Source organism: Ambystoma mexicanum, chromosome 1p (assembly GCF_040938575.1).
Source record: "Ambystoma mexicanum isolate Mex_15411 chromosome 1p, UKY_AmexF1_1, whole genome shotgun sequence".
NCBI classification, from domain to species: Eukaryota; Metazoa; Chordata; class Amphibia; order Caudata; family Ambystomatidae; genus Ambystoma; species Ambystoma mexicanum.
Window position 1 is genome coordinate 398,382,763 of NC_090921.1, and position 24,445 is coordinate 398,407,207.

Below are 24,445 nucleotides of genomic sequence, written 5' to 3' on the forward strand. Positions count from 1 at the left end.
TCCAGAACAGCGCCCTGCGTGCTGCACAAGGCATTGCCAAGAGAGCGCACATCACTGCCGCCAGAAAAGCATCCCACTGGCTCCCCATAAAGGAAAGGATCATTTTCAAAGCGCGAAGTATCACCCACAAATGCATCCACCTCTCGGCCCCAGTGTACCTATCCCAGAGAGTCCACCCGGTCTCCTCCTTGAGACCCACTAGGACACCATATGCCAGTATGCTTTCTGTACCTAGGGTAAAAAGAGCTAGAGCAGGGGGCGCCAGCTTCCCTTACCTTGCTGCCTTACACTGGAACACCCAACCCACCTCTCTGCGAGCTGAACCTTCACTGACTGCTTTCCGCAAAGCCATGAAAACTTCCTTGTTCACATAACCATGAAAACTTCCTTGTTCACCTAACCAACACCATATGTTCAAGCTCTCATGTATGATGTATTATGATGTATGATACCTCCTATAGCTGAACGCAGGATCATGTTGCACTGTAACCCAAGGCACAACCTGTACTCACTGTAACTAAGTGCATCTACAAGTAACAGCGCCACAATGCCCCTGGGCTGCCTGTGCGCTATATAAATGTAATAAATAATGTATCATATATAATATAGCTGTACTGTAACAAGTGCCACAATGTCCTTGGGCTGTTGTGCGCTATATAAATACGAATAAAACAAACAAAACAATATCCTTGTATATCTTCATGTCATCACTCTGCCCTCCTCAGATGTTCTTTAGTGCTCCATGATGTCTAATGGTGTGTGCAGAAATCCATCCACCCTCTCAACGTGAGGGTACATTTGGTATGGTTGTCTGAGTGCATAACCTCTCACATGCACTCGATGTTGTATAGGGACAACACAGGGGGTCCCATATGTAGCTCTTCTCTTGCTGGCCCAGTATGATGGTGGTGAGGGGGCAGGAGCGGGAGTTGGGGTATATGCGTCTACCTGCTACTCTACAGATGGGTGGAAGGGGGTCTGGAGTGGTTGGGTCAGCTTGATTCCAAGCTTCCTTTGACTTGCGACAAATGCAAGCAGGGCTTTATGGTCTGGGACATAGACCAATATTCTTATATACAACACACCCATTGGGCATCTAGAGCTAAGGTTTCCCAGCAGGCTAAGGGGGATATTACCCCAATCAAAGACCTATTTGTTGGGGATCCCGTTTCCTGTAGGGTTTCTTCACTGTTCCAGGTTCTTAATGTTTGTCGTTTTATCCCCTGCATGTTTGTTGTTTTGGGAGGAAGAGATGAATGTCCCTATACGAGATCTTATGTGGTACAATGTTTGGAATAGAGCTGGTAAATCTTCTAGATGCATACTGTTGAAGGAAAACAGTTACTATTTCGGGTACCTCGCAGCTTCGTAAGATGGACACGGCTGTACCAGATTGCTGTAGCTGTGGTCAGGCCCCGGGAACTCTTTATCATATATTGTGGTCTTGCACTATAATTCAGCCTCATTGGAAGGAGCTCTTAGTTCAAATTAAGGGCATCATGGTGTGGACCTTCCTATGGCACCAACACTGCTTTTAGAAGATGAAGACCAAGGCGGGCACTATAAAATTGTCCACCAATTCAGGCAAATTACTCGCACACTTCCTGGTTGACACTAGAATTGTATTAGCACGCAATTGGAGGTCCCCCTACTGCACCTGATATTGGGGAGCGGTGGGTTAAATTGTGGTTTATAGCAGCTATGTGTAAAATCGAAGCCACTCTAAGTCCCACGTTTATGGCTGAATGGGAGCCCTTTATCCAGTTTGTGGCTTGAAACGACATCCCTGGCATCCATCATAAGCCACATGATATAATTTTGTTAACATTATTATGTTAGCAATTTGTTTCTTTTCCCCCAGTGCTGGTTTAGATGTGTTTTGATCTCCTCCCCACCCCCACCACCTTCCGTGCTGTAACAGTTTAATGTTTCTTTTTGGTCTAACTGGTTTGTCAATGTTTTTCTATGATGCTCATTGACAATGTTATGTACATGGTTGATGTTCTAGATTAATGTATGTGGTGAAATACTTCAGTGTGCAGAGCTGTGTACTGTGCTATACGTTTCTCTCAAAATGTGAATGGCAAAATAAATGCTACCATGGTTCTACCCTAAAGTGGGCATTTGAAGCAAGCAGCACAGAGAAGGGGCAGAATGTTGATATATTTTATTTATATCACGCTCGTACACGGGTGTTTCAGAGCGCGACCAGGCAAGGGGAGGGTAAACTGGGGAGAAACGAAAACAACGATCTTACTAGGCCCAGTGACATTGAGAACGCGCATGGGGAAGGGATAAAAGGGGAAAGTGCATGGGAGGCGGAAGAAATTGGAAAGTGCAGAGCATAGTAGAGAACAAGATAAATAAGTAAATAAGGTGATAAAAACAGTGCTAGTGCAGCCTGTGAATGACTAAGTGCTAGATTAGTCAGAAAGGGTGTATCTGGTAAGTGCAGAAGAAGAGTGGGTGGGGGAACTGTATGGGTCAGATGCAGGCCCCAGTGAAGGGGGTGGCCAGGAGGCAGTGCAGGATAGTGGCAGGGTGAGGAGGTACCTGGGCCCAAAGCACAGAAGGTGGCCAGGTGCAACAGTGCCGAGAGAGAGAAGGCAGATCAGCAGTGGAGAAGAGGGGCAGAGGCGAAGAGTAAGGTCTTGAGGAGCTTCTCCTCCCGCTTCAAGGTGGCAGGGAGGCAGTTCCAAAGGGAGGCCCCGGCCGGAGATGGAGATCTACCCCCAGCCCGTTTCTTTGGGAAGGGTGGACCTGCAAAGGCATTCCCCCCCCCCTCACACTCCCTTGGGTATGATGCAATAAGGCAAGGGTCACTTGTTACAGCAACAGATTCAACCCCATTGACAATTTGCCTTTATAAGGAAGGAGGCTCCCATTCCGTCCTTGATTTAATCTTTCAAAAAGAGAATTCACTGACTCTGTTGGGAGTGCAGTCCGTTCCTTCGGCAGCAAGGTGAAGATGGAAGGCATACAGGGCAGAGGATGGCTCTCCCTCTCCCCTAGCCATGCCCACGGAACAGTGGTGATGACTGATGTCTGGACCAAGGTCTGCCCCTCTGCCAGCTGCACTAGAACCAACCAGGCTGATCACTGCATATGAGGTATCCCCTGTAGGGGCTATCCAAGCTCCCTGGGGAGTGCAGACCAAAAGGTTGTCATTGAAGCCCCTGCATTGGGACTCGCAGCAACCATAAAGCCGAGAAGCAGCTGGAATCCACCTCGTGCAGCTTCAAACCACATTTAATGCCCTTCAAACAGACGTGTGACCTGCAGTGCTGATGTGGGCTTTTTATAACTTCAAACTGCTCACCTGCCTCTTTGAATCTAACTTGCTGCTGAATCAACACAACTTGTCGCATCAGTAACCCGTTACGACTGCAAGGAAAGCACAGAGCCGCCCAGTTCGGAACCAAAGACAAGAACAAGGTACTGTCTAGAGACCCTGTACCCCGGGCCACTTTTGTGACCATAAACCCACATTTGAATCCTATTTCTTGGATGACGTATCCTTTTGAACAGGGACATTGATGCAGTTGCTTGCTTGATCATCCCAGCCCAAGTACCTAGAGTGCTAATCTATACCAGTTCTGCATGTTCTGTGTTCTCTTACAGGGGTTGGTTGTTTGGTAGATACTTATTTGCATTTTTGTTTAATTACAAGTATATATTTCTATACAACCTTGATTGGACATTCTTTTCTTTTGGAGTCTTTGTACTATTGCTGTTTTGGGTTGCTTCTTTTATCACCACTTCTGAGAAGAGCATCGTCTTCCCTCTGCCCATGTTAATGGAAAAGGTGAAAGAGGTATGCCCATCAGGTTGTCTGTTTTACCTTTATGATTTGGATCACTGCTGATTTTGTAGTAGGGTGGGGGCTGAGCAGGCAGTTAGCCACTACTCCTCCTTGTACTCCTGGAGAGTAGTCATTTCATCAGACAACTACTTCTGTGCTAGGCTGAGGATCCACATTCCATGCTACTACGCAGACTGCCCATGCGGTTTGGTGGGTGGCTCTGAAGTACCCAGGAGTGCGGCTAATAAAGTCTTCCTTGTACTTTAGGCTTTGTGTAGGATAAGGGGCAAGATTGTGGGTTCTTCCTACCAGTGTCTCCAGCAGGAGGTTGTGGAGCCCCAGTGCCAGGTAAGGTGCTGTGTGTTATGTTGTTAGTTTGGATGCCATGCTCCACTGCTGTTGACATGACATCCTGGGAGTATGGGCTTTGGAAGAGAGAAAGTATTTGCCAGTAGGGACAAAGGCAAACGGCACTATAGCTGCTGCTGCTGCTGCTGTTGTTGCTGCGTGCCGGTGGGAAGAACCAGACTTCTGCATGCAGGTCTATTTTCAGGTGATATATTGTATTTGGTTATTTATGTAGCGCTTTTCTCCCATTTGTATGGTCTCAATGCACTTTGTGGTTGGAACACCCTCGGTGACCGTAGTCAATGTGCTGGTGGTTCTAAGAGTTTTAGATTAGGAGATGCATGCTTGCATTTTCGCCCGTCTAGGACTTGGGTGGTTGGCTGGGCTCGACTAAGCAGCCCAAAGAAAGGTCAGGCCAGTGCGCGGTTGGTGGTTTGCAATAGAGTGCTATTGTTGCAAGAGTCGATGTGTGGCCAGCCATAACGAATTTCTTTTCGTTGGTAGTCTCTGTATGCTTGTGTCAGAGGTGTTGCGGTACATCGGGTGTTTCAGTGTGGATGGCTTTGTGCGCCGTTAGACCGGATGAGCATAGCCATAACTGCATTCTACGGTGCATGGATGTTTGGCCGTGCCTGCGGCCTGTATCCACAGACGTGGTGTAAGGTTTACATACTATAGGTATGGGATTCAATGTTGTTCCGCTGCAGTGATCTTTATCCAGTGCGGACAGTTGTCAGATACAGTGGGTTTCACAGTATAATGGGCAGATATGGGGGGGGGGAGAGAATACACTTCGATTTGAGCAGCCTGTATAGTGGGAGAGAGGCCTAGGTAGAGGGACCAGGTACATCTGGGTAGAGGGAGAGATGCGGGGGACAGCAGTAAGTGCAGTGACAGTAATGCGATAGCAGCACCTTGGTTTGGGGCACTTGGGTAGATGGAGAAAGGCCTTAACAAGGGGGGGGGAAACAACAGTAAATGCAATAACAGTAAATGGAAAAGCAGCACCTAGGTTTGGGACACCTGGATAGAGGGAGAAAGGCCCTAGCGCGGTGGGGGGGGGGGGCAGTAGTAATATTCATCGGCTAATATTCAGTCGTTGCTTAATGTGGCACAGGCTAATGGTAACATTCACAATCCTCACTAGTTGGGAAGCTCGTTAGTACTAACAGTGTGGTGTGCTGTTTTGAGAGTAGGTGAAGTGGCAGGTCTTCTAGAGTATAGTGATTGCTCTACTCCCCACCCAGGCCACACCTACCTTGATGGTCGCTGCTGGTTGATGGCTGGCCACTGGCATACCCTGCTGATACCTGCAGACAGTTTGGAGCTGCCACTTTGACTTGGGGCCCTTAGCCGCAGGGACTGCAATGGGCAGAGGGCTGCACTAGCACTATGATATGGGATCCTCTTGACCAATCTGGGTAGGGGGCGGGACACCAGGCGGGGAGAACACACAGAAGGGCAGGTGGGGGGGGTGCACGCAGCTTGGGATGACCGCAGAAATCAAGCAAAGAACAAAATTTAACAAATTAGGACTTATCTAGCATGTAGATTTGTGTGCACCCAGTGTGTCATTACTTTTTCTGGGACTATTGTACAATCCGTGGGAAAGATGTAACGTTCTGATCATTTACTGTGTGTTGGAACAAGGTGTTCAACTATGGGGGAGGTGTGGTTCGTCAATTTGCATAGCATAAGGTGGAAACTAGAATTGGAGTGTGCTTGAGGGGCATTTGGAATATCCCAACTGGTTGAGGTGTGTGGATACCCTAGTAGGGGTGTGCCTATGAGAAAGCACACAGTGGGCAAATACCTAGGAATAGACTACCATGGGAGCGGGGGGCATATATTAGCAGAACACTGTGCAGGAACATTCAGGAAGAAACCCAGCTGTGCATATTCCCCACATGGTGCACCTTGGAACACGTCCTTTTCATTCACATCATGGATTCAAGAGGTGCCCTCGAGACCTGTGTAAGGTTAATACGGCATCTTGTCGGACACAATGAGGGCGTCTGTGCTTTCTGCGCATTCCAATGTGGGGCAGAAACCCTTACAACAGGAGTATCTGCCTCAGACATGGTTAATGACCTGAAGGGGAAGTACTTTGACATGGGTGGATTACAGCATGATGTTTGACCTCAGTTGATGTCTGATCCTCTCCTTTCTGATGTTACAACTATTGCTGTCAGGGTCCGGATTACTGTGGCAGTCATGTTCTTTCTAGAGAGGGGCACCTGCTACCTTTTTGTGTTACTTGTGGCAGTCTCTGCCGGCAGCGTGCTCCGATGCAGGAGTGGCACCTTCCATGGCACTTGGTGCGCCAAGTAGATCAGTTCCGGCGGTCTGTAAAGCAGCATTTACGTGGCATGGGGCTATGCCTCATGCGGTGCAGGCGGCCTGCTCACATATGGTACGGCATAGGAAACTCACTACACTTCCCAGAAGTAGATGCAGTTTATCGTTGGTCAGACGCAAGCACTACATGACCGAGAAGACTGGGCATAAATGAAGCTTCTACTAAGCAACCTGTGCTCCTCAACTGTGCTTTTGCTCCGAGTGGCGTTTTTCTTGCATGGAGCAGTTTCCCATTATCCCTGACTTCTGCATCCAAGACCGGCTTTAATTCTCCCTACTGCTTTGCTGTGTAGTAGTAGATATTTTCTGACCTGTTTTTTTTCGCTGCTTGGATCGCCCTTTGAATACCCTTGTCTGCACTGTATAAAGAACTGTGTGTTGCTTGGATTTTTTTACCCTTATTGATACCAGTCTGTTGTATGCATGGAACTGAATTGACCTGGATTTTGACCATGTTCTGCTTTTTGGATTTGTTATGGATGTTCGATTACTATTTGGATCTACTGCTCTATTGGATTTTGGCCATTTCTGGGATTGGTCTGCCTTAGTTTCGTCCTCGTTCGGGTCAGGTCCCAGCGTTTGTTTCCCTGGACATTTTACGTCTGTTGGCATCTGCGTCGGGTGGGCCCCCGCTGACCTTTGGACTTTAAACCATCGAGAACACAGTTGGGTGCTTCAGTCACTTTGTCTTTGGCTACAGGTAGGCTAATTAGAGGGTAGAGGTGGAGGAGGTCTTTAGCTTACACTCTGGATTCTCAACAAGTGTATTTGATTGATGTTTCCCTGTTCTTTGCCTCTTTTACAGCTCCTGCTGGTTCCTGAGATATTCCTGCCTTTTCGCCTGAGCCTGTAGGCTTACAATAACTCTTGTATTTTACAGGCTGTGTTCTCAGAATGAAAGTCTTGCCAGATCGGGGACCCTTGTCCTTGCCTTTCTAGTGGAGACGGGGGTGCATGCAGAGGTTCCCTCGTATTGCGACAATTTCCCGCCTCAGGCAGTGCACACGCTCGCTCATGAAGGGGTCTATCCATCCATAGGGACTGGAAGGAACCAGATAAAGGGCAATTTCCATGTCTCAATTATACCCACTAATGGGGTCCAAAGAAGCGTTTTCTGCTTCTCTCTCTAGTAACCAGCCTATGGTAGTTGAGGCAGCCATCATCAGGCCAATTAAACAGTTGGATTCAGTTTAAAGTGAGCATTTTGAGATATTCATCATTCTAGAGGGCTAATTCTTAGTCATCGGTGTTTCCAATACATAAAGTTCAATCTTACCATGCAATAAGGGAACGTTATTCTTGCTGGAGGCCATGCAGCAGCACACCGAGCTGTTGCCGGGCTTAGCATTTAAGTGTCTAGACTACCATCTTGTCGGTGCACTGCAATCCTTGGCAGACCTCTACACCTAATAAAAAATAGTCTCTTCCTAATCCTTTTCATGGTGACTTTCTGTTTAGGTGGTGAGTGGGAAGACCAAGCCCATTGTGTGGAAAACGCAGCAAGTGAGCAGTGCTTCGCAGCCCTTGAGTTTGGTGTCCATTTTCTGGTTGCAGGAGATGAGTCTGTTGCTGAAAATGTGCATGTCTGCCTACTCCCCTAGCAAAACCCAGAATAAACAGGGGCCCAGCTATTGTTTCACGTGTGTTCTCACCAGTTTCAAAAATCTAACTTGAGATAATGCCACAGCTCCAAACTGATTTCTACTTGATTTTGTGCATGATCACATTAGTCAACCAACACGTGTTTCACACATTTAGCACTTCCTCAAGGCTGAAACGAGAGGAAAATAAAATGTTTGACGCATATATTTCATACTGGTAAGTCAACCATTGGTGATTACCAGAAGAAAAGTGGCCATTTTATTATCAGGAGAAGTGACAAGGAAAAGACTTGTCTGGTGAGCTATTACTTCTATAGTTGGTATGAAAACAAGTTGTGTTTTTCAGTTACACCAGATGGAATTTAAATGCATTAGTCGTTGACCGGGGTAGTGACTTCAGAGGTGCACATAGCCCCTGCTTGCAGTCACAAAATAAGTATATTTCGAGTGCAAACCTACAATCTCGTATACGTGCATCCAGAGTCCTCTCCGCTGTGCTATCCCTGTTTCACAAACCCTTTTAGTGTAGGCAGTTATTTCATGAGTAAATGTTCCTCCTGAAAATTTGTTTACATATATTTTTTTAATACTGCTAACCTCGTGATCTGAATACAAAGGGCAGGTTGATGCCCTAGTTAAATTGCCATTTATATTTGAGAGGCAACAGTTTGCTGTACTGTTCAACCTTTGGTTGAAGCATTCATTCACGCATTTCAAATTTATCTGAGAAGCATGACATTCTAATGATTTAGTAAACTGTATCCAGATGGATTGAACCGGTTCCAACATATACTGATGACATCCATGCTTCTCCACTACTGTAGTTTAATGTCCCACAGACTGGTTTCAGCCTTGAGGAAGCGCTTTATGCATGAAACCTGTCCCGAAATGAATGTGATTGCACACAAATTAGAAATCATTTGGGACCTGCGCCATTCGCTCAAGTAATTTTTATAAACCATTGTGTGGTGAACCATCTGGCAAGGGTGTGAAAGCCATTGCTTTTTTTGATTTTTATTAATTAATAAAATGATGCGGGTAATTCCATCTCTGAAAGGGTAATCTGATCAGATGCTCCATGCCAAAAGTATAGTGTGTACTTGTGTCTTGCTGCATCGGGATCCTGATCGGCAGAGCCTGCTCTTCCAGGGGCACAGAGCATGGTTGTAGGTCACAGGTGCCCATTTAATAGCTGCAGTGACAGCTAAGCCTCTGCAGCACATGGGCCGCATTTAAGATATGCACCCCTGTACCAAATCTAGGATGATCATAAGCAGCCCATGTTGATAGCAGGGTAAACTCAAAATATACGCTATGCCCGAGTTAAGGCATGGTGCATGACACGGCTTATCTTTGCAGCCACATCCAACTTGATATCACACGTGTCTGCTTCTGTGAGCTGGCTCAGCTGTGGCAGGTGATGTGTATTCTGGCAGTCGGGCTGAGCCTGCTATACGAATGCCTCTTTTCTTTGATGTCCGTGTGAGGAAAGGTAACTCCCTCCTCCAGAGACAGATGCACAACGTGCAGCTATCCTGGGCCCAGGCATCAAAGGAGCACACCCATCCAAGGAGAGTAACCTCACACCAGGGTGCTGCATTTTTAAATACCCTTATCCTAGTGGAAAGGAGTGTGTTGGTGTAGACAGTAGGAATAATTCTATCTCTCTTCTTTCTGCCCCTCTCTCCCCTTCCTGTCCCCTCCCCTCCACTTCCACTGGAGCAAAGCACTTTGCGTGTGAAAGGCAGAGTCCACTTCCTTCAGTCTAGCTTTAGTAACACAACCTGTGGAATTTTACCTTTTAAAAGAAAGTGTTTCCCACCACTTCTTTGAATCATCTCTGGACTTCACCTGTTGCAGGTTTAGTTGGACCCTGCTGGGAGAGCAGCCCTTTCTAAATTCCTTGAGTTGTGAGGTGAAGGCAGGTGTTCCAAGGCAAAGCTGAGCTCTGTCACCTAACCACCCCCAAGGACCTTTTGGGAGTGAACCGGCTGGAACAAGACCTGCCCCTCTGGCAGCCACAGCGTACCCAGCTCCTCTCCATGTTGAAGTAACCCTGCAGTTGTTTGCCAGCCTCCCCTGTGTTTGGGAGCCCGAGAACAAGGACCCATCTTGCCTCTGGATTTATTGGCACTCGCAGCACTCTAAGAGCCAGGACAGCTGGGATCCTAGTGTTTTTCACCATTGAACTGCTTGGAGCTGTTTCTCAAATGTTCAACAACTTTGAGCCACCGGGACCCTGCAGTGCTGCCCTTTGCACTCTCTCGATCTTCACACAGCACCAAGAAGTCTGGTTTGACACTGCTGGACCAAGAAGCGCAAAAAGGTACAATTGACTGCTAAATGCCCATTTTGGTCAATATATGAGCCCTGGACACTGGATAGGTCATTTTAATCCCTTTTGCAATCTCAAATATCCTTTTTGAACAGTGTGGTCTTTTTATGGCATTTTCTCCCCCTGTCTCGTTACCCAGAGGGCTGTGTCTGATATCTTTGCATATCCTATGTATCGTACATGGTGTATGTAAATATATATTTTATAGAACCTTGATTGGCTATTACTTTATTATGGACTGTTCTACTTTGCTGTTTGGGTTGCTAGTGCACCACATTCACACCCCTCTTGAGTATATCCTTCTCTCACCCCCCACGTTCCTACAAAGGCGACGGAGGCATAGCTGTTAACACTGCCTGTTTTACCTCATTTTGCTGTTTCTTGCTTTGTCAAAGGATGGGGTCTGAGTAGGCGAGTTAGCCTCTATTGTGCGCCTGCAAGACAGAAATTGGTTTGTCGCACAGTGTGAGAGCGTAGGTGGATAAACAGCTGGAAACCCTCTTTTCCAAAGCCCATTGTGCGAGTGTACAAGAACTGCAGTATTTAGTCTCTAAGGCAGGGGTCTCAAACCTTTACGTGGGCAAGAGGTACTTTTATTTAGTGGACAGTAGGAGGGAGCTACTGGTGAGGGCTATTGGGGTGGTTGAGTATGAGAATGTGTACCAAGTTTTTAATGGTTGGTTTATTTGCTCTCTATATAAAAAAAGGAACGGCATATGCATTTACCATGATATTAATAACTTCAAAAGCATATTTATTTCATAATTGTTATTGCTAGCGTATAACCTTTCAAGCATATGAGAATGTAGGGACCACATCGGGACATTCAATCTGAAAGCTGACATTGCATGCTATCCACGCGTGTTCAGTAATCTGGTGTGTAGTTTAAAACTGCAACAGTCCGATGCTATCAGACGGGATCAAAGTTTTGATCTCGGGAACTTTGCCCATCTCAGCGAATCTGCCTTTTTCAATCGTAGCACAGGTACCCTTCTTGCCATACAGTGCCCACCTAACTGTACACTTGACATGGCAGATATAAATTCAGTTCTCTGCAAAAAGAAGTTCAATTCCTAAAAGGTGCCACAACTCACATGGGTATCCTGTCTAGCAGGCAAGCAGCACTATGATACTCAACAATACAGATTTTATTAGTTATACACAATTCATTGATAAAAAAGTAATCATAAAAAATGATCATTTATATAAAACAAACAACCAATTTTAAAACCACACAAGTAAATCAGCTTTAGTCGGTTCTGATCTTAAATTTGATCTCTGGTCGAACCCGTGTGGCCTGATCACACCGAGTCCCCTAGCCTAGAAAGTTGTTTTGGCTATTTCAAAAACTAAAATATGAAATAGCCAAAACAACTTTCTAGGCTAGGGGACTCGGTGTGATCAGGCCACACGGGTTCGACCAGAGATCAAATTTAAGATCAGAACCGACTAAAGCTGATTTACTTGTAAATTGGTTGTTTGTTTTATGTAAATGATCATTTTTTATGATGACTTTTTTAGCAATGAATTGTGTATAACTAATAAAATCTGTATTGTTGAGTATCGTAGTGCTGCTTACCTGCTAGGTAGGATACCCATGTGAGTTGTGGCACCTTTTAGGAATTGAACTAAAGTAAGACGTTTGTAAATCCCCAACTGTGGCTTTTAGCCGTTTTGAGAATAGTATGTAGATATAAATTCAGGACAGTTTTTTTTTTTTCTTTCTTTTTTTTAATTTTTTTTATTTAAATCTCTTCCAACAGACTGTCATGGTAGTCCCTGCGCCCTTCACAATTGCACCATCTGTAAAGGTACATTTCGTTTCATCAAATAATGAGCAACTTTAAAGGATGGCTCTATCACAGCATTTGTATAGCAGTGTTTAGTGTACATACTTTTTAGGATTGCAGGCGGCTTTCTTTGGGAAAATTATTTTCATAATTTGTGTATTACTACAAAATTCTTACCAGCATTACTCTTTTCATCCCACTGTAATTTAGGCACCATAGATTAAAGATACAAATTTTCTTTTTATGCTGGCATCTTTTGCCGTATGTCGGACGCTGTGTCTGCATCTGCTGTGAGAATTTCAGCAAGGGTTGTTAATTAAGTGTCTTTTGAGGCTGCATGTGCAAAAACAATCTGAGGAGTATTTCAATCTGTTTTTATTCTTAAAATTCAGCATATACCACGTTCTGCTTCGTTTAAAAAAAAAAAAAAAATCCTCTGCCAGTTTCGGATATTCCCAATTCATGCAAATTGCTCACATGCCAGGACATGGAATTCAGCCAAGGAAAAGTAAGCCAAAGTGTGATTTGTTGACTAACTAGTTTTATGTCAAAATGATTGCCAAGATTTAAAATAAATAAATAAATAAACGTGAAAACCATATGATATTATATGCCAAAAACAGTGCGCAGGGATAGAATTATAGCGAGGACTTCAAACGTGCGAGAATCGTATAAAAACCCAATCGGACAGTATATGTATTATTATAACTTTTCAGCAAAGAGTATGGTTGTAGTGAGGGGTGACTTATGGGTGGCGACCTATCTATCATCACAGGACAGAATCGCTGCCTCTACCTGCAGGTCATCTAGTACATGACCAATGGGCCATGTCTGGCTTGCACGTACAGGTCTTTCAGACGTACTGGCATTTCCCAAGTGTGAATTACTTGTAAATTGTATGGTATTTTGCCCAATACTTCCTAAATTGCACCATTTCAGCCCAATATTGAAGGGTTGAAAAATCCCCAGCCAGACATGTGTGTAGGTTCCCCACAAATCTCTGTACAGATCTACCAGTTTGTGTACATAGCCAAAGCGGATCCACCCTATTAATTGTTCTCCATGTTCTCTCCCTGTATTCACCACCCTATTTTGTACAGTGCACGGTTACCTTGTAACAAGGTTTATGCTATATATCCATACAAACCCCTGCTCACTTTTCTCCATCATTACTTAATTTATACTCTTGTTTAGTAAAACTTGGGCTCAAACAGAATTCTGAAATCAGGATTTCTTTTTGTCCTGGCATTGATGGCACAGTTCATTTTACATTCCTTTTATAAATGTAAGTGGAGAAGCAGCAGAACGCAGGGCAGCTGGTAGTTTTCCACATTTACTTAAAATTGCTGTTGGCGCATACATTCCTGTATTGGGACACGCATAGAGGTGGCCTCCTCCATATCACAGCAAATTACAGCTTAACTTTTAATACAGTTAGGGCACTACTGCCTCAAAACGGAGCACTCCACATCTTTAAATAAAAAGAAATCCCAGTTTTAGCATAAACGGCAACACAATGCTAGATGAACCTTTTGTATGCCAGGCTGGGACTCGCTTTTATTTATACACCCACGCACACACATGCTGAGCAAAAAACAATTACAGCTGTAGCTATAATTTTCCCCTTTCTGATTGAAAGCAAGGGATTACCAGAATGCAAGGTAATGCTAACCGCAATAAATCCACAGAAACGCAGTGAGACTGAAACGATCACAGCCTCTGCATTGTTCACATGGCATGCAGATGTATGCACCCCTCCCCAACAGCCATCTTTTGCACCTCTTGGTGACAATGGCCACAACAGACTTCCCATTTACTTTTGTTATTGATAGTTAACCCCTTGCTGGGGCACTGCACCAGGCTCTTCAAGCCCAGATGCAGCCCTTCCTCTCACTGTGAACACACATTTTGACGGTTTGGTTTGCAGGCAGAGGAGAGGGTGGGGGTAGGGGCCTTCAGACAACAAAATGCACACGCGGGGCTCATTTTGGTTGCTGATGCAAAGAGGTACTGGGAAGCCTTGGCGGAGCTACCAGTGGCCCACGATCTACTGGTTGGACACCCTGGCTCTGAGGTCTCTTGTGGGGGAATACAGTGGCAGTCCTGGGAACTGGAGTATTTAATCTCTAGAAGTGTGGTGTTTGCTGGGAACTAAGGATGAGGGGTGCAAGTGTCTGAGAGCATGTGTGAGCTGGCGGGTGCGAGGTAAATGTTCCAGTAAGTGTGTGTGTACGCCTGAGTAAGGTGGAGAATATGAAAATACGTATATGTGTGTATATATATATATATATATATATATATATATATATATGCTTTTGTGGAGATGCTCAGAGGTGGTGGATGGGCAGTTTAGCAGGGCAATGTGGGGACAGGTACTAGGCAACATTATGAGAATTATAGCTTATCAGGGATGTGGCGGAACACCTCCCCTCCCCCCTTCCTCCTCCCACCCCCCCCCCCCCCCACCTATCACTGGTGGGGTATTCCACAGTAAATAATTTCCATTTGCAGAGCATCCTACTCCTGATGTGCATATTTTAATTGGGATCCCCTGGTATGCCCAATGTCTGCGGAAGGCCAACTTAGTGAGATGGCTGCTATAAATATTGGATTACAAATTACCACAGGGACCAGTTCAACAGTCGAGGGAAGTAGCTGGGAACATCTGTGAGACAAAGTGAAAAGGAGGTCTGGGAGTCCCTCTACCAATAACTAAGACTGCCAAATAACCTGTTATTTGGGGAGGTGCACGGAGCTAAAATGTGTTTGTAGACCCTCTGGGAGAAATTGCATAGAACAGGGTGTTTGACCCTTATTCATTCTAACTAGAGGGGCTCTCGCACCCTTCTTTAATTTGTAAAACTTGGGGTTTCACCCTAAGTAACCCAGGGTAATCCAGATGTGGACCCCTTGCTCACTGTGCCTTAGATAGGCTCAGCCTCACTTCACGGAGGTGGCCCAACAAAGCCGAACATGTCTGGGGTTGCTGACAGTACTCTTCTTCAGAGGAGAGTTGCCTAGTGTTTCGGGGCTGGACTGCCCATGCAAAAGAATATTTCTCCTCTACGAAGGGTGCAGTGAGGTCAAATGTGGTTGTAAACCCTTTTATGACCAACAAGGTTTTAGTCCTTTTATATCCTGCAACAGCCAGTGCCTCTGGGTCTTCCTCGGCCCTTAAGGTGAGCATCCTTAAAATAAGGATGAAGTGATATGTGGGCGAGGAGTGATGTGCATTCTCAATGCTGGTTGCAATCGTCTGGAATTTAGATCTATGGCAAATTGACTTATCTATAATCCCTTCCAGTTCAGGATGCCCTAAAAACGAGAGGCTCGCCACATTAAGTCATCAATGCTTCTAGCAAATTTGTGTCTCTTAGTTCAGTATCTCTCAAAATGCTGCACATGTGATGGTAGCTGCACATAAGAATTGTAGCATTTGCCTTTGGAAAGTTATCTGTGTTCGTTTTAAGCAATTTTATTAGCTCTTGTAAATCCTTACTCTTCTCAACTATATCCCCAACGGGTGAAGCAATGTAAATCTAATATACACTTTTTTGAAGATAAAAGTCTGTATTTAAATAGTAAAACTATGCTTCGGTGGGCGTGTATACATTACTACAGAATCTCAATTTAGACCACTTGCATGGCTTTTCTGCTGCGCCTGCACTTTTCATTCTAAATTGTTTTATGTAAGATATAGCAATTTCAGTTTTGTTCCTCCACTTGTACAGTGCTCCACTGCATTCTAGCTACGTTTAGATTTTACAATCCCCCTTAACATGTACATTGGTACTAGCTTCTATTTCATCATCCAAAAATGAAATTCTGCCCAATGGATTGCAATAGGGAGTTGGAACCTATTGGTTGACAAGTGGTCAGAGGTTGAGTGACCGCTCCAAAACACCACCCTCCTCCGCCAGTGCTAGCTTTTATCCAACAGCACTTTGCTTTCTGGAACTTGTAGTTATGATTGCCTTCATGTCCTGGCGTGCAAAGTGCTGAACTGGAGCTGCATCTTTCTGAATCAAAAGCCCCTCCCCCACTTAATTCCATAGCCAATCATAATGAGCCACATAACCTCTGCTCCAGCTCCCTGTAAGTGGTTTTGCTCCATCAGACAACATCCAGATTTCCATATAAACTTGGTGTCGCTCGCATGAATTTGACTGATTTATTTTCCATTATAAACATTACAAACCTATAAACATTACATTTCCTTTTTCTTTTTCAGGGCGGTTTGTTCCCACTGAGCAGCTGAAGAGGCCCATTTGCTTGAACAAGCGCCTGTACTTTAACTTCACTGCTGTCGAGGAGGAAGAAGAGCTGACGTTGGCCCGCCTAGAGGTGAAATTTAACCATAACTCCTACCATGGACGGGTTTTTGACCTACGCCTCTACCGATCCCTGCGAATGAATCTTAAGGGCATGTCATCCCACCAGGAGGCCCGACGGCTGCTTGTGGAGCAGTCCTTCCAGCTGCTTCGCAAGTCCCTCTCATTTGATTTGACAGAAGTTGCACAGGATTGGCGGGATCCTACCAAGAACTTTGGTCTGATCCTGGAGATCTCGGCAGTTGACGATGACTACAATTTTGACAAATCGTTCACACCAAGCCAATGCTCTGGCATCCATTCCTTCCTTTACACCTCCATGCTTGCTGTGTCCCTCCACCCCACACAGTGCAAGGTGTCCAGGAGGACCAGGCGGAGCACCCCACACCCACTCGTCACCCCCAGCAACATCTGCAAGCGCCGGCGTCTTTACATTGACTTTCGAGACGTGGGCTGGCAGAACTGGATCATTGCTCCACAGGGTTACTTGGCCAATTACTGCCACGGTGAGTGTCCATACCCTCTGACTGAAATCCTAAATGGCACCAACCATGCCATCCTGCAGACCCTGGTGCATTCCATGGACCCGGAGGATACCCCACAGCCCTGTTGTGTCCCCGTTCGGCTGTCTCCCATTTCCATGCTCTACTATGACAACCATGACAATGTGGTGCTAAGACATTATGAGGACATGGTGGTGGATGAGTGCGGCTGTAGATGAACACCCCAGAGCAATGGATGGTTTCTTTTAGACATGTTTTTCCAAATAAACAGTATTTTTGATGAGTCAAGCCTTGTATAGCCAATATTTTTGTAATCAGTAAAACTTAGTTTAAAAGTTGCCCTGGCCATATTCCTCTGAAAAGTGATGCATGTTTTTTTGAAAACCAAAATGGCTGACCTGTTGCTTGTTGAGTGAGATTGGGGAGAGTCCAAGAGAATGGGTGGGGCGGAGGAACAGGAACTGGTACGTGAACTGTGGTTTAGTATCTCCTTTTTAAAATATTGAAGATGCTGCTTTTATTTTTCTATGCCCCTCACCCAATGTCCTCCAAAAATACATATGTAAATGTCAATCACATAATACCATGTGAGAGGCCAGATGAGTCGTTTGTGAAGTATTTAAAACATTACAAGCTGTTTTGTCTAAGTGGGTTTTAACTAGTAGACTGGAGGTTGGTGGGAGCTGCCTTGTGTAGGTAAAGACGAGCAACTGAGCACCCTACCCCGCATATTAGACTAGTCCAGTGGAGATGTTTCCTCCCTTTCACTGCAGCTTTTTTGCTAGTTTACTATTGGGGTCTCTCAGTATGCTCCTTGGTAATCCTCAGTGTACATAGTCCAACTGATCCATGCCCCAGTCCTTACTGGGGAAGGAAAGAGGTTCAACATCCCTTCTAAGCTTGCTGTGGGCTGGTTGGTATACAGGTTTGCTGAGGACGGGAAAATGAAAGGCTGGGACAATGATCAGAGGACTAGGTGTAACGAGGAGTACCTCCATAATGTACTACAACCACCAGGTCCATGCAGCCTTGTCCCATCCCTTGATTATTGACGATCTAGCAAAAAGCGTGCATAACAGCCCACTGCTTACCACAGAAGAGGCTGTAATCACAAATCCAATACAAAGCACACCAGGGACTTTAACATTGCAAATCAAGTCCGACCATGAAGATGGAGCTGCTTGAAGCAACTACTGCAGACAGGGAGGGAACCAGCCAGAATCCACTTGCAGTGATGGATGTAGGTCGAAGACGTATGCCATGTTGCTGCAGTACAAATATCCTGAAAGGACACTTCTCTTTGTACTGTCAGAGAAGTTGACACGCTATGGATGGGTTTACCTTGTGACATATCCAGCTTCCATAGGTCCACCAAATCGATTGCATAGTAAGTAGTCCCTAATGGTCTGAGGCCTTCATTGACTTGGCTTTCAGGAAGAAACTGAGAAATTCTGAATCCAGCTGTCCTTTTCATGTGACTATTGACTGCCTTAACTGGATCGGATCTAGCAGGGAAGAAGTCCTTGGTCTCCATCTGCTATTCCTGCCAGAATCCAGATTCTGATCCACTTGGAACAGGAGACCCATTTCTGGAATAAAGCCAGGACACAAACAGTACTCACTAATTCACAATGAAACCATACCCTCCCAATGGTCATGCTGAAGTGACGGCAATCAAAAAGAAAGACTCTTGGAATGCACTAAACACCCTGTTTTATATGGATCTGCCCTTGGTGGTTCAAATACTGGTGGGAGATCCTGTAAAGGAGGTGGATTACATTGCCTGGATTAAAGGTGGCCACAGCTGAAAGTTGATCTGCCGTCCAAATGATGTTCCTTGGGCTACACAAATCTTTTATGGCAGTATGCCGATGCCATAAAATGGATATATTTATTTGTTTTTTGTAAAGGGAACAAATGCGAACGAATCGAAAAGGAAAAGGGAGTGGGTGGAGAGAAGCAAAGTCTGGCCCAGTGAGTGAAGGGGCAGAAGGGAGTAGCGGTTAGCAATTGCACCACATGGGAAGGTGGAATGAACAAGAGGGCATCCTTTGAATCTACTAGTCTAGAATTCCAGTGGGTTTCATGATGAAGGGAGTGATTCCTTCTTGTACTACCGTTTTACAAAATACCCTCTATTATTTGCTATTTGAGGACCAGGTAGAACTTTTGTGAGATGCTTGAACCGTCTGCCCCACCTTTCTCTGGCTCCTTTGAGATTTCCAATCGCAGATGTTTGAACTGGGTCCGGTTATAACCTTGGATATGGAAGATGAGATGGCTGAAGGGGGTGTATCTATACTCTTGAAAAGATTAACAGAGCTGTGAAAAGCAGATCCTGCTCTGTTAAAAAAGGTGCAACTAGTAGAATCACTGCGCCAGGACTCCTCGATCTTGGTGACCACCTGCTAAAGAATGGAACGGAAGGCAAACACTAATGTCCTTGGCAGCAACCTCAAGATGTTGATTCCTCTGTGCTGTTGTATCTGGAGTGCATGAGCAATAGGAGGGCAGTGCTATACGTTCTACTTGGGAAATGAGAGCGATCCATGGGGGACTGAACTTGGTGCCGATATTTTGGAACGTATCTTTCCACTTATTCTGGGTACACCTGTTATCCACCCTCTGGTAAGTGTGTCCCCCTAGGCATGCACTCGGCAGCCAGGTTAGATTCCCTTTTATTCAAATTTCCCCTGGCAGGAAATGCTGGCTCTGGGGGCTTCGACTTCAAGGAGATGCTGCAGGTGCTGCCAATCGACCCAAAAGCACAGCTCTACCAGCATGTGGGACCTTAGATCACCCATAATACAGAAACTGGGTGGTGCAGCAGCCTCTAAATTATCTTTTTAACATGTCTGGTCATTTTGGGGGCATCTGAAAGGACAACCTATCACTCCTGCCCCTTTGGAATGTCCACACACTTCAGCTTAAGGCATTCATTACAACCCATGTAACAACATATGTCAGGGAACCCTTAATATGCCCATGAGATCCAAACCTCACCTCACGGGTGATTCCCAATGAGGACGTAACCTGTCTGGGGTTGCTTATGGTCTTGTGCAGAAGGAATGTGACCGCGCAGTTCGGGCTGGTCTGTCCCCACTGGGGAGGAACCAAGCTTTATTTGTATATGGGCCCTCCCCTTTCTGTAATGGCTTGATTGGCTGAAGAACCATGGTCTGGAGGGTGGGTGCCAAAGTTGTATCTTTCATAGATTCACATGCTGTGAATATTCCCCGTCATGCTGGGGATCCTCGGTAACATAGAGCACTTAATTTTTAAAAGGAAAACTCAGTCATTTTAGTGTAGTCATTTTTGGGTCATACTGCCCACAGCTATGGAAAGGGTCTCTACCCCTGGAGGCCATCTTCAGATTTGTTTGCCACACATTTCATGATGGGGGAGTCCTCCAAAAGCATCTCTCATAATAATTTCAGCGTTTTCTTCAGTTTTAGCAATAAGTCTTCTACTGTAATGATAGTTCGAAGGCCCTGTGCTCCAGCGAGCCTTGGATGTTACTCCGGTCTGTCACAATTCATGGCATCTCACCACTTCTCCCCAGGGGGAAGCCCTTCCTTGTGAGGCTACATAGGTGAGGCAGCTACCAATTGTCCACCTAGAGTTGGTGGACAGCGGGCCCTCATAGGGAGAGGCTTCCCACCTGGGGATCGGGTCTCCCGTTGCGTGAAGGAACTGCCAAACACTTCTTCTCTTACACTCCCTGCAGACTTTGAGTTTTGTACAGGTGTAACTGGAAATACTACTGCATGTTACAGCAGCACGTTCCCCACCTCCCTCCTCCCTTACTTGGGACTTGATACCACTAAGACGATGAAGAATAAGAATGATGGCACAGCTTACTCCAAGAGTACTAGGATGAGGGGCCCACGAGAAGGCATGAAGAGTACTGCATGGAAACAACCAAGAGACTACGACGCTACACTAGGGTGGACCCAGGCAGGGGAAATAAACACACTGAGAAAGGACTGAAGGAAAGGGAGAGAAGCAGGTAAGGAGCCAGCCAAGCATGGGAAGTTCAAACCCGGGAACCTGTCAGCGAAGCTGGACGAGAGGAGGCAGAAGAGTGGAAGCAGCAGTAGAATCCTCCAATTGCCCCAGTTTCGCCCTCCAGTTCATGGGTGGTGGGGTCCTCTGTTCCAGTTTCTGGTGTCGCCCCTGCTGTGAACTCCGGTGGCTCACCATGTTGCAGGGGATGATCGCCTTTGAACTGAATAGTTCAGCCCCTTTGAGCTGCAATTACCCTTGAGATGGATGGGGATGCAATCTTACTCATAAACCAAATAATAGAGCCGACTTAGGAAGTTGACAAAAGGAAGACTGTCTTAATGTCAATTATCTAAAACAGGGAGCATAACGGACATCAATGCAAACGCTCAATGTTCAAACTCAAACCATTTAAGAAAAAAACTACTTTTATAGGGAAAATGTGTCATTAATGACGTCTAACCTACGTGTTACCAACGTCGTCCTATGTGGCAAACTACAAAAACCTAACAGAGAGTGATTGGTTCTAAGTGAATATCTTAGTATATGATCCATACTTGTCTAAGTGTAACTATGTGATTGGTTACTTAACATCAGGTGGGCAACTAAGCCCTGCTCTAAAAATGACCACTATGAACGTCACTAAATACACAACGTCCCATTGGCTTACACACTATAGGACCCCTGAATACACAGGTCCTCTAATTGGTTGGCACTCATCCATCTTCAGTACCTTTCCACCTACGTTGGCAGCCTGCAGGCTGGCCGTCCAGATGCTGGTGAGGTGGCCTTAACTTTAGCTTCCCACCAATTAGCATATCAATCCATCATCACCTCAGTGGTCTGCTGTCAGTTAGGCCTTTGAACTTTGTCCTTCAGAGTGTTCTTTGCTCTGAGAAAATTAGGGAGTGTGCAGCAGTCTGCCTCATGCGTAGGTGTGGTCATCTCGTTCATCCAACTTCATTCTCCCGTGTGACTAGTGACCATAAAATCCAGCCTTTTCGTGTATTTAATATTTTATTCCAATAGACCTCTGACATCTTCCTTGTTATGTTCACTCCTTCTGGACAGGAGGTTTGTTCTTTCACATGATTTTGTATCCAAAGTCAGTTTACTACAGTTTGATAAGACCTTGGATTCTTGAGGCTCATCCAACCTCTCCTTTCTGAGCTCCGCGTCTGCTTTTTTTAACTGCGACACACTGAACTGAAACCTTCTTGCTAATGTCCAACCTGCTTTAATACGTTTAGTGGAAACATCCATAATTCTCTAATTCCTATGCATGTACATGTTGGCGCTTGCCGCAATCTATTTTACTTTAAGCTTGGAGCTAGCTTCACGATTACTTTGCTGCTTGCGTTTCTTCTGCATCTGTACACGTGTAAAATGATTTATTATCTTCATCTGTTTCTGTGGAATAAGTTTCTTCACCTTGAGCCCAAGATGTCACTTATCCTTATTGCTTTCTTGATGCCTTATAGAACATCTGCATTCTCTGATCACTGCATCTTTTTATGTACTTATTCTTCAGCTCCATATAACATATACTGAGCAATGGCTAGTAATACTACCATTTATCCTTGCCCTTTATTGGTTCTGCTTCTTCAGGAATCTCATTCGGATGGCTATCATATTTTGTTGTATGCAGATAAGGTTTTCTCAATGGGTACCTTGGCTCCCAGATCCTCTTAGGTACTGGCCCCTTTATTGGTACTGGACTGAGTCCATATTCTGCTCTTTGTCGATTCTGCTATTCTGTATGTGTCTCATACTCTGGTTTTCAGCATACAGGTAAAAAGGGCAGTTCAATTGAGGTGGGGGTACTTGGCTCCTTCTCTACACTCTCCCCTCTGGCCAACATCGACTACTACCACATCATCCTTCACATCCAGGCAACTTGGCCTGAAGAACTTCTTTGGGACCCATATCTTTAACTCCCTTCAGACATCCTGCTGTTTTCACATGTTCATCCTTATTCCATGTCATAAACTGGCACTGTCAATTTGGACTGCAGTAGATCTATCTTCCCACATATTTCTTATGATTCTTCTGATACAGGAACTTGTCACCTCAGGTACATGGATACTGGCTTTCACAAAGTCTCTGATCTCGTCATCTGTCAGGTCTTTGGGGTTCCATCCTGATTCAACATCGATCATGATCTTCATTCCTATGGCTTTCTTTGCTGTCTTCTTGCATTGTGAGATTATTATCTTGATCACACAAAATCCAAGCAATATCATCGCTATCTGGGCTCCAAGGAACTTGAAAATGTCTGCCATCCATTGTGGGACCCAAGAGAAAAGTGATCCAAACCACCTGTCATCAGCAATGTCTTCTACTTCCGCTATCATCTGGCAATACAGTTTTGTCAGCATGTCTATGGCATCTGTCAATGTTCTATCCTCATCATGAGAAGGTATAAATGTGCAACATGATTCTCCAATTTTTGCACAAACCCCTCCGTCCATTGCTGTGATCATGTCTAGGACATATCTCTTCTGAAGAGTCATCAATCGTATAGCTCTCATCTCTTCTCTGATTGCATTGAATCCTTTTATTATAGTGTTAATTGTCTGGTGATTTGTAGCCACTTTGTGTTTGCTCCAACCTGAACAGCAGGCATGAAGATCAACATAAGCACAGATGGGGTCTGGCTAAAACAGTCTGCTCTCATATGGTATGGCACCTAAAGCTTCTATTGACTTAGCTGAGAAATGGTTCTTTCTTATCAGCTCCACAGATCACCTCTTCTTCCTCCGGTGAGCATCTGCTTTTGGGAAATTGTAAATGTGTAAATCGCTCTTTGGGATCTGGAACATGGACATTCACCAGTGTGCATATTCCTCCCCACTCTGCAGGCAATCTGATCTAGGCTCTAGCTGCACAAGCCCAATAATGATCCTTGATCACTGCTGTACCGTGTACCATTCCTGGAACATCAAAGATTCGACCACAATTCTTTATTTTCTCCAACCTTTCTGCCATTCTTTCTGAAGCACAGCTTTTAACTTTCCAAGGGTACTATCTGCAGAGGTCCTCCTCTGTCTTCAACCCAAGTCGGTAATTTAGCAAGTCTTGGCCATAATGGCTTACAGCCATTCTGCACAATTTCAATGACTGGCTTATAGCATCCAATGATCAGCCAGGCCCTGCAGATGACCACGCCTTCTTCCCATCCATCGGGTGATGACGCAGATCCCCAGATCTGCATTTGACCTCTATTCGCATTTGACCTATATTCTTCCATCTTCGAGCATGTTCTGCAGATTTTCCTGCTACCTCCAATTTCCTATTCACCTCCCATCTGATCCAGGCTTATCATATCTGATCACATGATTCTTAGTGTGGGATCTGTTTTCTTATCTTGGT

The 24,445-nt window shown here is 45.2% G+C and overlaps 1 protein-coding gene across 1 annotated transcript in view; it reads left to right on the plus strand.

The window, feature by feature from the left end:
• Positions 1 to 17,369, plus strand: part of GDF1 (growth differentiation factor 1) — a 95,627-nt gene extending 78,258 nt beyond the window's left edge. Inside the window, exon 2 of the mRNA XM_069631224.1 lies at positions 16,466 to 17,369. Coding sequence (XP_069487325.1) covers positions 16,466 to 17,286 — 821 coding nt within the window. The 3' untranslated portion in view covers positions 17,287 to 17,369. The remainder of the gene's footprint in view (positions 1 to 16,465) is intronic.
• The last annotated feature ends 7,076 nt before the right edge of the window (positions 17,370 to 24,445 follow it).